The 13,840-nt window shown below is 42.3% G+C and overlaps 2 protein-coding genes across 3 annotated transcripts in view; both read right to left on the bottom strand.

Moving 5' to 3' along the window:
* Positions 1-1,545, bottom strand: part of LOC119725546 — a 36,301-nt gene extending 34,756 nt beyond the window's left edge. The window contains exon 1 of the mRNA XM_038196979.1: positions 1,374-1,545. The gene's annotated coding sequence lies outside the window, so the exon portion shown is untranslated. The remainder of the gene's footprint in view (positions 1-1,373) is intronic.
* Positions 1,546-3,093: 1,548 nt separating this feature from the next.
* LOC119725545 overlaps positions 3,094-13,840 on the bottom strand; it is a 35,084-nt gene continuing 24,337 nt past the window's right edge. For both annotated transcript variants that reach the window (XM_038196977.1, XM_038196978.1), the window contains exon 3: positions 3,094-5,399. In XM_038196977.1, the coding sequence (XP_038052905.1) occupies positions 4,747-5,334 (588 nt within the window). In that variant the 5' untranslated portion in view covers positions 5,335-5,399 and the 3' untranslated portion in view covers positions 3,094-4,746. The remainder of the gene's footprint in view (positions 5,400-13,840) is intronic.

Below are 13,840 nucleotides of genomic sequence, written 5' to 3'. Positions count from 1 at the left end.
TTTTGTACTTTTAAAAGAAAGGTTATGAATTGGGCTTTCATATCCTAGATTTTTAAAGTGCTTTTTTTTTCACTCGTCCTGTATGTCACCAAATTCTAATTCTGACAGCTCGTGTCGCCTTCACGGAGGATTTCATGTTGCGCAACACATCACCAACTGACATTTCTAGGTTTATAAGAATCACCGGTGCGTCTTTGAGGCGAGATTATGATGTCTGTGTGCCGTCTCCGGCCGAACGGACTGTAATGCTAACTGACGGCCCTCCGGCCTTTACGCTGACGTGAAATTGATTGCAAGTTAATTGCACGCAGACTGAGCTATGGAAGATGGTTTCAAATAAACTGGGGCTGATGTGCTGTCGCAAAAATATATAGGCCTCCGTGTAAGCCTATACTAAAATGCACAAATTACAAACATTTTTTCCCTCCCTCTGATGATTAAGGGAATTCGCAGCCGAGTGAAGAGTGACCATAATCCCCCCCCCCCCGATTTACAGACCTTTCTATTATATGTAAACACTGAGCGCCATTTTGTATCAGAGATGCCACTTTTCAGGTTTTTACCTGAATTCAGGGTTTTTTTTCAAAAAATGTGACAAATTAAACGTGCTGGATTTGGTGTGAAACATCCAAAAAACACATATTTGAAATATGTGTAGTTTCAGTTTTTTTTTAGTAGTGTTTCAGGCTTTTTATTGATATATTGGTGGTGTATGGGCCGCTACCTTGGGTGCATTAATCTAAGCCGTGGTTGGCAACGGACTTTGCCAAAAATGTCATCTTCACAACCTCATTATGGAAGACAAAATCTTTTGTTTATACAGTATTTTTTAGCAATTGACGAGTGGTATTTTTAACAATCCGATTTTTTGGACACATCATTGTATATTGACTATTCTTCATTTTTTGCAATAGGCTTTCAATAGTTTGCCGAACCGTGGTTGGCCGAAAAATAATGTCCTAACCACGGGTTGGAGATGGAAAGGTCTATTGTTAGAGGGCCACATACGCTGACCCTGCAGAGCGCCCTCACGTGTTTTCCTTTATTGCGCAAGACTTATGTGCCGCCACTTAAGTTAAAGTTTCGAAAGTTCAGTACAAATGCGGACACGTACGTGTAGGGCCCCGATTTTAAGGCATTTCGCACAAGAACAAAATCGCAAGAACACTTTACATTGTCAGAATCCGTATAATGGAAAAGCCTCAAACGGTATAATGCAGGTGTAAAGAATCATTCAGAAGCGGAATGCAGCGTTACCTAACGCTTGCATAGCGGGCCATTCAGTTATTGAGAGCCGTTATTTTGTCCTGCCAATGCGATACATTTACGTAGAGATACACTCCTATACATATGTACACTGAAAACGGACTTACCATTGTTACGCCCTGCGTTCTTCACACTCTATGCTGTGCTCAACTGCATAATCCCTGCATCGGAATCGTGTATGACCTGGTCCGGCAACATTTTACAAAGTCATTATCGCCGATACTCCAAACCGACAGCAAGAAACATCACACGTCCAAACTCTTTATTCAGCGAGATACATTAGCGCTCTAAGAAAGTCACGAAAGTAGCTTGATACTTCAAACAAATTTGTGCAGACATCTTTCACACTTTTGGTGTATACAGGTTTTCTCGGTTCCCCCAATACCTCTATGCTATTTCCTGTCGATTGAGGGCGCTTTTACTGTGACGTATCAGGGAATGCACTAATTCATGGGCGAAAGCGTTCTAATACAAACTATTTTAATTACACAATTTATCTAAAACTTTGCATATGTAATAAAGATGAGTTTTTTTCTACTTAGCATAGTTTAATAATTTCAAAAAAAATAAATTTCCATCTGCATTTCCGAGATTAACACCACTCGGGTTGGTTAGGGTAAATAAACTCTGCAGGGGATGGAGAAAATATGATTATGGGTGCAAAGGAGATTTTTGCACTGCTTTTGTATGTACGGAAATCAGCCTAAGTTTCCATCGGTCTCTGTCAACAACAAAAATATTGCATACTTACTAGATGCCTGGAAGAAATTTGCTCATGGCGTTGCCACCTGCCAATAATGCAATGCGACATTTTATATATAATTTATCCACGCACACACCATCACAGTTGGACATTCTGAATGCCAATTCCTTCTAACCAAACAATGATGGGAATTGATGTCGCTATAATACATATTTCTTTATTTTCTGAACCGTTGAGAAATGTTTGATTTTTTGCATTACATTAAAACATCATTTCTGTACAACCGTGCATATTATTTATGTCATAAATCACAAGTCCAGTCACAAGTCAATCGCAAGTGAAATCATAAGTAGCAATTCTGGCCAAGTTCGGGCAAGGACCATTAGTCGACTAGTGGTTGATTTGTGACGTACCTTACGCCTGCGCACTGATAGCAACGTGCGAACGTCTCTAGTCAAACGCTGGTCAAAATGTCATCGCAAAACTTCTGGATCCTGGCTCTCTGCTAGCGTTATGAATGCGCGCGGCTATTGGTTACCAGCGAAGCAACCAACCCCAGTAGGCTGGTTCCAAATATAGTCGACTAGCGTAGTCAACCACCGTTGACTAGACAGAGTTCGGGCAAACGTTAGTTAACCATTGGTCAACTATAGTCCTTGCGCGAACTTGGCCTTCATTTCAATAGCCTGGTTAAGTTAACTAGCGACGGGAGTGTAACGATATTGTTATAGCGCCCTCAATTGGCGTAGAGTTATGGCAGTCGCCATCATGTATGCATGGACGAAGCATAGAATAAACACATCACGTTCAGTCTTCATAAATCCTCCCCTGGGAAGTGATTTATTTAAGCTGCATGAAGTAAAACGTAACAGGGAGGACTTGTGATTGACCAGTGATGACAATGTGGGAATATTATACCACAGCGCTGCCAATTTAAACCAACTGCATTTCTGAAGCATCGACTATAAATTGTCCAGGAAACTATTTGTAAGCATAAAAGCACTATAATTTCATTGATAAACGCCTATAAAAATAATTGTCTGTAATAAACACATGTACACTGAATACTTACGAATTTCTTACGATGCAAGCAATACCGCTTTAAGTATACACAAAAGAGAACAGATAATCACGTTTCTATGTCTCCGTTTTATAAAAAACACACAAAATATGGGAGTATGCATTTGAAATGTTATCTACATCTATTATTATGAAGAAGTAGGACTTATTATGTAAATATATTTTGACACAAACTCCTATCGTTTAAAAACGTCGTATTGCCTGAACACCTCTGTACACGTTTTGAGCTTGTCAACTACAGTGACGCATCTTTACGGTTAACCGGGCTGCACTGGTGCGGGTATGGATACTTACGCAACAGCTTAGCTATCAACGCAGTGACGACTTAAAGAGTATACGATTAGTTTGTTCGCAAGTAAAGCCTCGCTTTGGAATCAAACTTCGGTCAGAGATATTAAACCAAGAAAGGTTTACACTGGTGTCAAAGCATCCCTAGAAGTAAGCTTGACAGCCGTACCTGTTGCTAATTCTTAGAGCGTATTACAAAAGCAATGGATATACGAATAATTAAAGTTTTTGAGTGCAATGGCAATAACTGTGAGGTGACATATGGTCGATTCGACCAGGCGAAACCGAGTGGAATGGAACATTCCATCTGTCCCCAGGACAATTATTTCCAGTGCACGATTGTGAATCCTTCGTTATTTTGTTTTATACAATACCTGAATAAATCATCCTCATTTCATTGATCAGAGCAAATTGTATTATCAGATCGCGCCTCCAATAGTGTGACCGTCCAATGAAACTTCAATTTGTCGTGACATGAAACTTCTGGTTTTTGTGGCGCGGTTTTGTGAGGGTTGGGACGAATAATTCAATGATATGCGAGCAACGACCCACCGATCAGATGACGGGGGTTTATTCAGGCGTTGCATTAAGTTTAATAGTTCAGGATTTATCATCGAGGAGTCTTGTTCATCTCAGTCACTCAATGCGTTTGTGAAAACACGGCGTCACTTTTGTAACATCATCATTCATCATTCATTCGGCTGCGGAGCAGGCGACCACAAATTTCCTCCAGTTCCTGCGATCCTGGGCTAAGGATGTAATTTGGTAACGCGTTGATTGTTTTGGGGCTTAGACGCTTTTTTCGATAAGCTCTGATTTCGATTTATTGAGCAATACCTCTGAAAATAACGTCAGCAGAATCTCTTTTTGTTCGCTAATTCTCGCTGTTATCTATCTGTCATACAATCTGTGTCACGTTGACTGACGTGCGCTCAAGAACATTTATTAAACTGAGAAGTGCCAATCAAGGGGCGCCTTTCGAACTGTATTCAATGCCAATGATTGTGGAGGCCTCGAGTTTAAAAAAAATTGCCTAAAACTCAAATTTGAAACAAGGATTTTCATATTTACGTCACTTGAGATCACAGACAGTCCTGCAATGCAAAATACTTAAATTAGAATAGTAGATAACAAGACTTCTGAGACATGCGCATGCGCATGTTGACAATGACGTCAACAATAGAAAAGGACCGGTGTGTCTGCTGCCACCAAGCGTCTCGAAAGTCTCCCATTATCAGGCTGGTTGCCGATGTAACGGATTATTTCCATCTGCAGTGCGTACGTGGTACCAGCCACCGAAGAAAAGTCTGTGCAGGCTGTCAAGTTCCAATAGCACTGTGCATAACTGGATCTCACCTGGGCTAAATTTGCATATTCATTTGGAGTTTACTCGCAGATTTTCACCTTCGCTAATTTTCTATTATGCAATCATTGGCCTTGCGCTTGCTCCGTCCATGGCGACCGTTCCTCTGCGCTTCCATGGCGACGTACGTGTAGTTATCGTAGGCCGGCGGCGAGGGCGGCGGCTGGTAGTCGTAGCCCACGCCGTCGTCTTGCTCATTCTCGTCCTTGACGAGATCAGACGAGTCGTCTTCCTCCTCGTCCACGATGCAGCGGAGCTCGGAGGCCCGACCTTTGACCTGCAGCCTCTCGGTGGCCATGTCTTGGCGGCGCTGTTCCCGCAGTTCGGCCAGCTCCACCTGTGCCTTGCGCAGCTCTTTCCGTGTGCCGCGCACCAGGAAGTACAGAATCAGGAGCATCATGCAGAGGGCAAGCACGGCGAAAGTCACGAAGCCGATGATCATGCCAGTTTGGAAGCTGTCCAGCCCGCCGGACTTGTGGGATGATCCCGAGTGATGTACGGGTTGCTGCGGCATACCGGGCCCGGCCAATGTCGCCGGGGTCGCAGCGATCACCGGCGACACAGATATGCTAATGAGGACCACGATGGTGAAGAACGCACGCGTGCACTGGTAAGTTATCCATGAGAATGCCATCTTGGATTCTGAGTTACTGCTCAAGCTCGACGCTGACTGCTTGGAGACGCTGAGTTTTACTATTTCTGCAAAAGAAAGAAACAATATCAATCTCTATAATATAACATACAAGAATTAGCTTAAAAAAAGCTAGCCAGTCCTTTAGTCAATAAACAAAAATTGAAGCAGATACAGTGAATTAAAAAAAAGTGATGCGGCCAAAGTCCGACTCAAAACTTGGTATCAAGCATCATACAAGCATTTAGGTTTGACGTTGTAATACATCTTTAACCTCTCGCACATGCACTGCGGCACAGGGCAGTACAGCAGTTAGCGGATAAACACCCGTCAAGTCTTCTGAAGTGACGTACTCACGATGTATTTAGAACGGAAGTCGACTACTCTCGTGCATCCAAGAGTTACCAAATTAATCGGTGTACAATTCGGGCGATTCACAATGCAGTGCGCCACCAAGAGTTTGCCTCGGAGAGTTCATTTTTCCCAGTGCATTGTGGGAGATAGTCGACAAATTCGCAGCTCGGGACATTTGAAAAGTTAGTTTTTTTCCGGTCAGTATAGTTTCGTAAGCGTATGATTCAAGGATCTGTTTGCCCTTTTCTTTTCTTTGTATCAATATGGTGTTTTTGTAAGGTGGTAGAACGCTATGCCCCAATCTATGGCAAATTAGCTCAAGTTGTCTACTGACACTCATTCAAATGGGCCATATTTTGTCGACCGTAGAGCTGGAAAATGGACTTTCCATGTCAAACTCTTGGTGGCGCTCTGCATTGCGAATCGCCCGAATTGATGAAACGGACTAAACTACCGCTTTTTGTCAGGGATCTCAAATTCCCTTAAAGACTTCGATCGGGAATATGTCTTATACAGATTAAATGCTTATGATTTGTACAGCGTCAATGCTGGATGTGAATATAGCTTCAAAACCTTACCAGGCGTTTAACGTTTAGTCTTCATACCTGAACTTAACGAGGGATACGAACTACAGCTAGTACCTGATATACACGCTATTACACGCTATACCTCCATACACGCTATTCGCACACTTCCCTAAAACCAAATGAAGCTGCTTGTGAAAAAAGTCTGTTCTTTGCTATATCACACAAGACATAAGAAATAAGACAAAGACATAAGAAACCTTTATTAATCTCCAGATGAAGAAATTACAATGCTCGCAAAGCTTATAGAAAGGGAAGTACACTGAATACAAAATACATTAGTTCAAATTTACAGATACCAGATAAAAACATTGCACTTGAAGGAGAAGCTTGTACCTGTCATTCACTGTCTAGCCAGCCAAAACAAAAGTCATCTTTCAAAAATGGTATAAATATACATTTGTCATCATATGCAAGGGTATTGGTGAACATCTGCAAGATATTTCATGCAACAGCACACGCTGCACATGAATATGCACGTCGTGACCACAATTTCGCTTGTACCCACCGCCCTGCAAACAGGGTGCTGGGAAGGGCTGATGAGCTTCACAGAATCTTGTGAAGGAAAAGGGGATGGCATTCTGGGTAATTTATCATGACCTATGTATTAAAGCATCTGGCTGCAGCTGTTTAAGACCGCGGTATAGCCAATGCGCACAAATGCTATCCGAAAAGTGTGCCACAGAAATGCATTCACACCATACCGGATGTGATTTCTTTTTCATTGCAGACCATGTGGACAAATTTTGAGCGTCGAAAAATGCATTTCGACCCTTCGTGAATTCGAAACGGAGCCTTGGCAACTGACAGGAGTTGAACATTTACAAAACAGATACGTTTTACAGATTTTCCTACTATATTATGCTTTTTAACGAAAAAAAAAGGGCATTTACGAATGGGAATAAAAGAGTGATGAATGACTCAGTCTTAACGGCCGTTTCAAACCTTGCAGGGTCGTGGTCGTGATGACTTGCAGGTCACAGGTCACGCAAAATCTATCCCATCAGAGCGTTACTTCGTCAGCCCTTCCCAGCGTCCTGTTTGCAGGGCGGGGGGTACGAGCGAATACCATAATGCACTCTCACTTTGGCAGCCTGTCAATTTGCAACTAACTGTGTCCGAATCCCCATTGGAAAACTCCCATATGAAATCAGCGAGACAGAACGGCTTCTAGGTTGGTCTGTCAACAGTAACGGCGTGCAACACACGACCCACGGGTGCAGGCCAATTTCCCATGTGATCAACCCATAACATTGACCAATTGTGGGATTCTTGCCAATTCGTTTAATACGACTCCAGATTCCCTATGCAGAGGGAAAAACCCTGATTTCTTTTAGATTGCACAATTTTACAAAAGAGCTGAATCGGTACTTCAGTGCGGAAAAAAACAACAGCAGTCTTAACCAAAAAACAAAAAAAAAAAAAAAAAACCGCGCACGTGGGACTCAACTCAAACGGCCAAATTGACCGTTGCGCGCCATTGTTCAGATCGTTTCCCGTGCGCGCTCTGTCCATTTCCTGTGACGACATTTTCTTTCTTCCCTTTTTCTCCATCTTGGGTGCTCCCCATGGCTTTAGGCGCGGGACGTCTGCTCTATCTTGTGCTTGGGAAAAAAGGTCTCCAATGAAATTAGCAAATGCGGCTTCCTGTGCAGTTCTTGTCTGACTTTGGCGCGACGCACGACACTTTCAGTGTAAACAGCAGAATTCTCTTTCCAGTTTGAGTAGTCTTCTTTCGAGGCTGGCCTGGTGCTTGTCATTGTCAGGAGTTGCAGTTGCGATCATGGATAAAACAAAAAGAGTGGGATGAGTTTGTACAGTGGAACGTCGCTATACCGAACACCGCTATACCGAACATTCGGCTATACCGAATATTGTCCTTGGCTCTTGATCTTTGTGTACAGGCCTCTATGAAGGCATGAGCGTTAGAAATGGCGTCCTGAAGATTGAGGAACTGGGATCTCCTCGGTATGTGTCTACAGGGTGTAGAAGGTGCCGTTAAGTATCATGTTCGCAAATTTGGTGATATGACGTATTGAAGTCAGCTTAGAAACGAATATCAACATAAATGGTCGAAAAAGAATCTTGTTTTCCCATAACCGTCTATCACTGAATCGAAACTGTCAGCAGAAATGGTATAAAGCACGAAGGGTATTTAACTATACCATTTAATTGTTTAATTATTTTGAATTCATTTTAAATATGTTGCTGATCCATCAGTGCTTTTTCACTGTAATAATTTGAGGAATGCTTTATTTGCTTAATTTCTAGCGTATTGTGTGATGTGTTAAACCCAGTACTCCAAGTCAATTCTCGTGTTGACAATCCTTTTCCCCAAACAGGAGTAATTTGTGAAGAAAAATGCTTAGTATGATTTCAAATTCTCCGCATTTCGACCCAGTGACGTCGAAACGAAAGTTTATTGAAAACTTTACACCTGTTTTATTACAGTTGAGTCTTTTAATCAATTAAAAATAATAAAACAATAAAGAAACAACTAGCTATTGAAAAGCAATCCAACTGATACAGGTGGAATGAAGAATCATCCTTGTAACCATTATTGGTACAGGTCCGATAATAGTTGAACACAAAAAGACCACAATTGCATTAAATATTGATAAAATTGGTTATAAGAATTGAACACAAAATGCATGAAATACGTTCAATTTTCGTTGTTCTCATTGATTTTTTTTTCTTAAATTTTATTTTGATCTGGCTTCTTGACATGCATGACTAAGGACAACACATTCTGTTTTACTTTAAGGCGTAGTGTTTTTGTTTTGTTTTTGTTTTTGTTTACTGCACTTACAGAATTATTAACTTTTTTTATGATGCATGATGTGAACAAGATTTTATAATGCATGCTGTGAACAAGAGAGTTTATAAGTTTTTTCCTACTAATATTGAGTTGTTCACACTGCTTGATTTATGTAGACAATTAATAGTCGATAATATGCTAGGCAAGTTCCAGGCGCTGTCTAATAAAATATGGTGTCCGGTTTTTGCCGGAGGGCCAAATGGATGTCTTTATTGTTGTAATACGAGGATTGTAGAAATATCTCATGCGATGATAGTCACAAATCTGTGGAATGTGTAGGTTGAATGTATGGAGGGGAGGGGCCAGCTGTTAGTAGGGGGGGTATTAGTAGGTATGACTATTATCTACTGTTTATTCTATTGAAAAAAAGTAAAACTGCTGCAAACTGCTTACTGACTGGATGGACCTGAAATATATAAATCTTAAAATTAATGTGGCCTGACGTTGCGAACTTAGCAAGTTCTTCTTCAGAGGCTAAAACAGTTTTAGCCTCTGAAGAAGAACTTGCTAAGTTCGCAACGTCAGGCCACATTAATTTTAAGGTTTATTCTATTGTTATTTTCCTTTTTTGGCTTGGGGAATGGAGGGGGGGGGGAATATTTAACCCCTAATCCCACGTAGATCTGCCACTGACGTTCCTCCATGCCGTCTCGAAACAGACTCCGTGAATGAACGATAGATGGCGCTAATTCCTAACCCGCCGGTGAAGAGTTCCATTAGGGTGAGTTGGTGGGGTGGTAGAAGACACAATGCAGTGGCGTAACGAACTCGTTTTATTGGGGGATGGTGGTGGGGGGGGGGGGGGTTAGAGGTGAAAGGGCACTCGTCCATCCGTGCTGAAACGTAGACAGGGTTTATCACCGGTCATCCGGCCTCCGTAAAATCATAGAGAAAACAAAAAGCGAGGGAGGGGGGGGGGGGGGGGGGGGGGGGGTATCAGCTCCCATGTGCGCGCTTTTCAAACCTTGGGCACTATCCGACAAAAGGTGGCCCTTTCAATCATGGTGGCACAATTGTCAGCGTTCGCGCGAGATTTTTAACAAAAAAGGACACTCTTTAAAAAAAGAGCACATGAAAAAAGGGCACGTGTGAAAAAAAGGCACTCTTTACAAATACATGGGGGGGGGGGCGTGTTAAATACCCCCTTGACCACCTCCGGCTGGATAATCCACTGCAAGTCGTAAATAGTGTACTCTGGGCGCACGTGTTCTGTGAAATAAAAATCCTTTCACGACTGGACTCGGATTTGGCTCGGACTTGACAATTTGGACTCGGACTTGAGCCAGACTTGGAACAAAAAATTAACTCTGATTTTGTTAGGACTTGAGCCTTTCTGGACTCGGCTCGGATGAGGTGGACCCGATCGACGACCGATCGACGACCGATCACTGAGAGCTATGAACACAAAGCGGACACCTACGAGAAGCACTCGAGCATCGGTGACAAATGAAGTGGAGTGATATAAGAGCCGACAGCGCGATCACACCAGGATTATGTTACCGGCTGATGGGGGCTGGAGTGTTGGTTATTGCTCAAGGGAAGACAAGCCGAGCAGAGTGGGTGCAAATCAAGTTTTACACCATCAGGCGCCGTCTGCAATTTTTAAGGAATCTTAAAGCGACCGTCAGTGCTTTTGCATCTTTGAGGAGAAACATCGCAGGTGTTTTTATTAATTTTTTAATAATCTGGTTGTAATTAATAATAATAATAATAACTGGATTTATATAGCGCCAAATTACCAAAAGGATGCAAGGCGCTTGATGGGAACAATACATGTGAAGGAATGAGGAAAACCAGCTACTGTTTGGGGAAGAGGTGGGTCTTGGGTCCTTTCTTGAAGGATAACAGAATCAGTGTCCTGATGGAGACAAGCAGAGCATTCCAAAAAGCGGGAGGCAGCAATGGAAAATGCCCTGTCACCAGACTTTTTGCGAGACTGGTCTATCTCAATACTTTATCCTACCATGACCGTTATACAGAGGCAAAGCCCTTATAAAATGGAATCACCACCTTTTAAAAAAAATTGATATCAGAGAGACCTCACGGTATCCCGTCATCTCACGATCAATCTTATCTAATTAAACGCGACGACACGGGTGGTTACTTTAAGCTTCAGTAGATAATGTGGATCGTTCGTGCGCTACATCAATCTTCCCGTAGGCCACTTCATACTATTTTCAAGTAAATCACGCTAGAGCTCTGACAACGTGGGTGTTCATCTCAAAAGAGCCTGCCATGTTTGGCCACAGGCCAAGTGTTTTTTTTTCCACGGGCCAAGTGGTTGCATTGTTTTCCCTCTTCAAATCTTGAACGTGTTGCTCGCTATCATTTCCACTTTTCGTATCGTAATTATCAGCTATTTCTTACGTTACAAGCCCACGTTACACCCACCCACGCGCAGAGTTTGTGTTAAGATTGTATGTCTCAAAGTTTAAGGCGTATAGGAATTACCAGTTTTCTGGTTTGTCTTTCTATTTCATACACCTATATCTCTTATTGAATCCTTAAGACGTAACTACTCCACAGGGCTCACTTGAACCGTCTTTGATAATGTCATCTGACTGTCGGATGGTTTTACTAAACGCAGCATCTTCGGATAAACATTGAGCTTAGTGTTTTCATCGTGTCTCTTGCGTGAGTTGTGCGTGGTTCTTTCTCAAAGAACTGCGGTTGACGTTTCGAGTTCTCTTTGTCTTTAGAAAGAACCTTAATCAACACAACGATTTAACTACAATCATTATTTGCTTTAATATATCTGTATACTCTCACTATAACCTACTGTCTTATGCCCAGGATCGGCAACCATCATATTCTACTTTTCCGTTTTCGTCGACATTTCAGATTCTCACAGGGCCTAATATAATCTAAATTATTTGTCGTCAACCTTCAAATATACCAAACGGAGACTCATGCAAAGTTACCGTTTTTATTTTTAACTGGAAAACAATTCTTTTACGAAGAAAAGTTTGCTCTTGAATATCATTCTTTTTGTCAGCTGCAAGCCTTTGCCGCATTACATCTGCACCAAATTACAAAATGCTGCGTGTCCCTTACATGACCCTGTTTTCGTGTTCTCACGAATGGAAGCGGCTTTATGCCTGTGCATTCCTTAGGCGATTACTCTCTCAGATGTTGTGCCTGTGCGTTGGTCGTATGAATATATTCGAACACATCTCTGAGCTCTTAATGAAATTGATGCAACTCATTTCCACTTAGGATGATGGGTCCTCTATTTGATAACAATGGCAGACATTGCTGCCGATGAAACAGAGCGGCACTTACATTATTTTGCCCGAGGAATACAGAACAGATAATTCTAGCCCCGTAGGCCTTATAGATATCATATTCCGCTACAAATTTTGCTGCAAATACAAGCAATCAACTGCAACATTTCCAACTGCATTCACGCGGTATAATTATACGCCGCGAAAAATTAAAAGCTTGATTGTGCAATGTAAATTCACAGTGAAGCACGAATTGTATTTCATATATTTTCATATATTATTTCATATACATTAAACCACGACGATCGTTAGTCAGCGTTAAAGCTATAGTCCATCATTTGCAGCCATCCGAAAAGTAACTGGCGTAATTATTGTTGAAAAACATACTTGGTTGAAAGATAGTAAGTGGACTAAACTCCCTGTGAAATTATTCTTTCTGGCAAGCTGTCATTTTAAAGTAATCAACGAAAGAAGGCCTTTCCAACGGTGCGTCTTAAGACGCACCGTAGGAAATTTAAATAAGTAGTTCGTTTTGTTATTCGGCGAAGCACGCGCAAGCATTGGTACGACGCACACGCGCGCGCGGTTGCTATAATTCGTCGGATCCTTGAATGAGATCCTTGAGATCCTTGAATGCTGTTTTTCTCGGAATATACAGCTGAGGCTGAGCTGAAACTTCATCAGCTTAGTTGTTCAGTATCTGTCATTAGATTTTGATCACTTTTGTTGCTTCAAACGAACTAAATGCACATTACAAATGATGGACTATATCTTTAAAGTTTATTGCAGACGGCTGGAAGTGTGCGTACTTTCAGCAGCGTAGTTTACCTCCACGTTATGTGTCACCGCGCGCGCTATACGTACAATTTTCTCGCGCTTCGAATCGCGTGCCCGGCCAACCCGCGCGTGAAATTTCCCGCCCAGGACCGATTCGAGAACGGGTCAATCTGTGTTACGGGGAAACCAGCTGTTTGTTCAAGCCGTGAGCAAAACAATCCCTCCACTTTCAATCCCCGTGATGACGTTTTTAGCCGGCCTTGCTTAGTTGTGTTAGTGTTTTTGTCAGCTGCCGTTAATGGAAGGAAAATACACGCGACGCAGTACCCAAGCGGTTTGGTTTTTCATCGAGCAACGTCGGTGGCTTTCCATCGAGCAACGAAAGGGGCATTCGATTGTCTAAATATCTGAAGAACTCTTCGCTGCTGGATAACAGTGTACTCTGTAAAGTGTTTGCACATTACTACGCTAGGTCTCTGACCTCCAGCTAAAAACAAATTTCTAGTGTTTGGACTCCGTGCGCAAGAAGATTTCACATGAATTAGCGGCCGCCGGGACGGACGAAGACTTGATAACTGCGATTGGGCGTCTTTGCAGCGTATCCACGCGCGCACGCACTCACGCGCGCGCCTACGAGCGCGCTTTTGCGATTGCAAAGACGCACCAATCTTTTGGGATCTGCAGGAATCTGCTTCGAAAGTAATGGGTACTTAAGCCTGAAATCCCAACAATTTCATGCTTTGGATTGTTTA

This window comes from Patiria miniata, unplaced genomic scaffold (assembly GCF_015706575.1).
Source record: "Patiria miniata isolate m_02_andy unplaced genomic scaffold, ASM1570657v1 HiC_scaffold_19, whole genome shotgun sequence".
Lineage (NCBI taxonomy): Eukaryota > Metazoa > Echinodermata > Asteroidea > Valvatida > Asterinidae > Patiria > Patiria miniata.
Note: the sequence above shows the minus strand (reverse complement) of the source record. Positions and strands in the feature narration are given on the sequence as shown.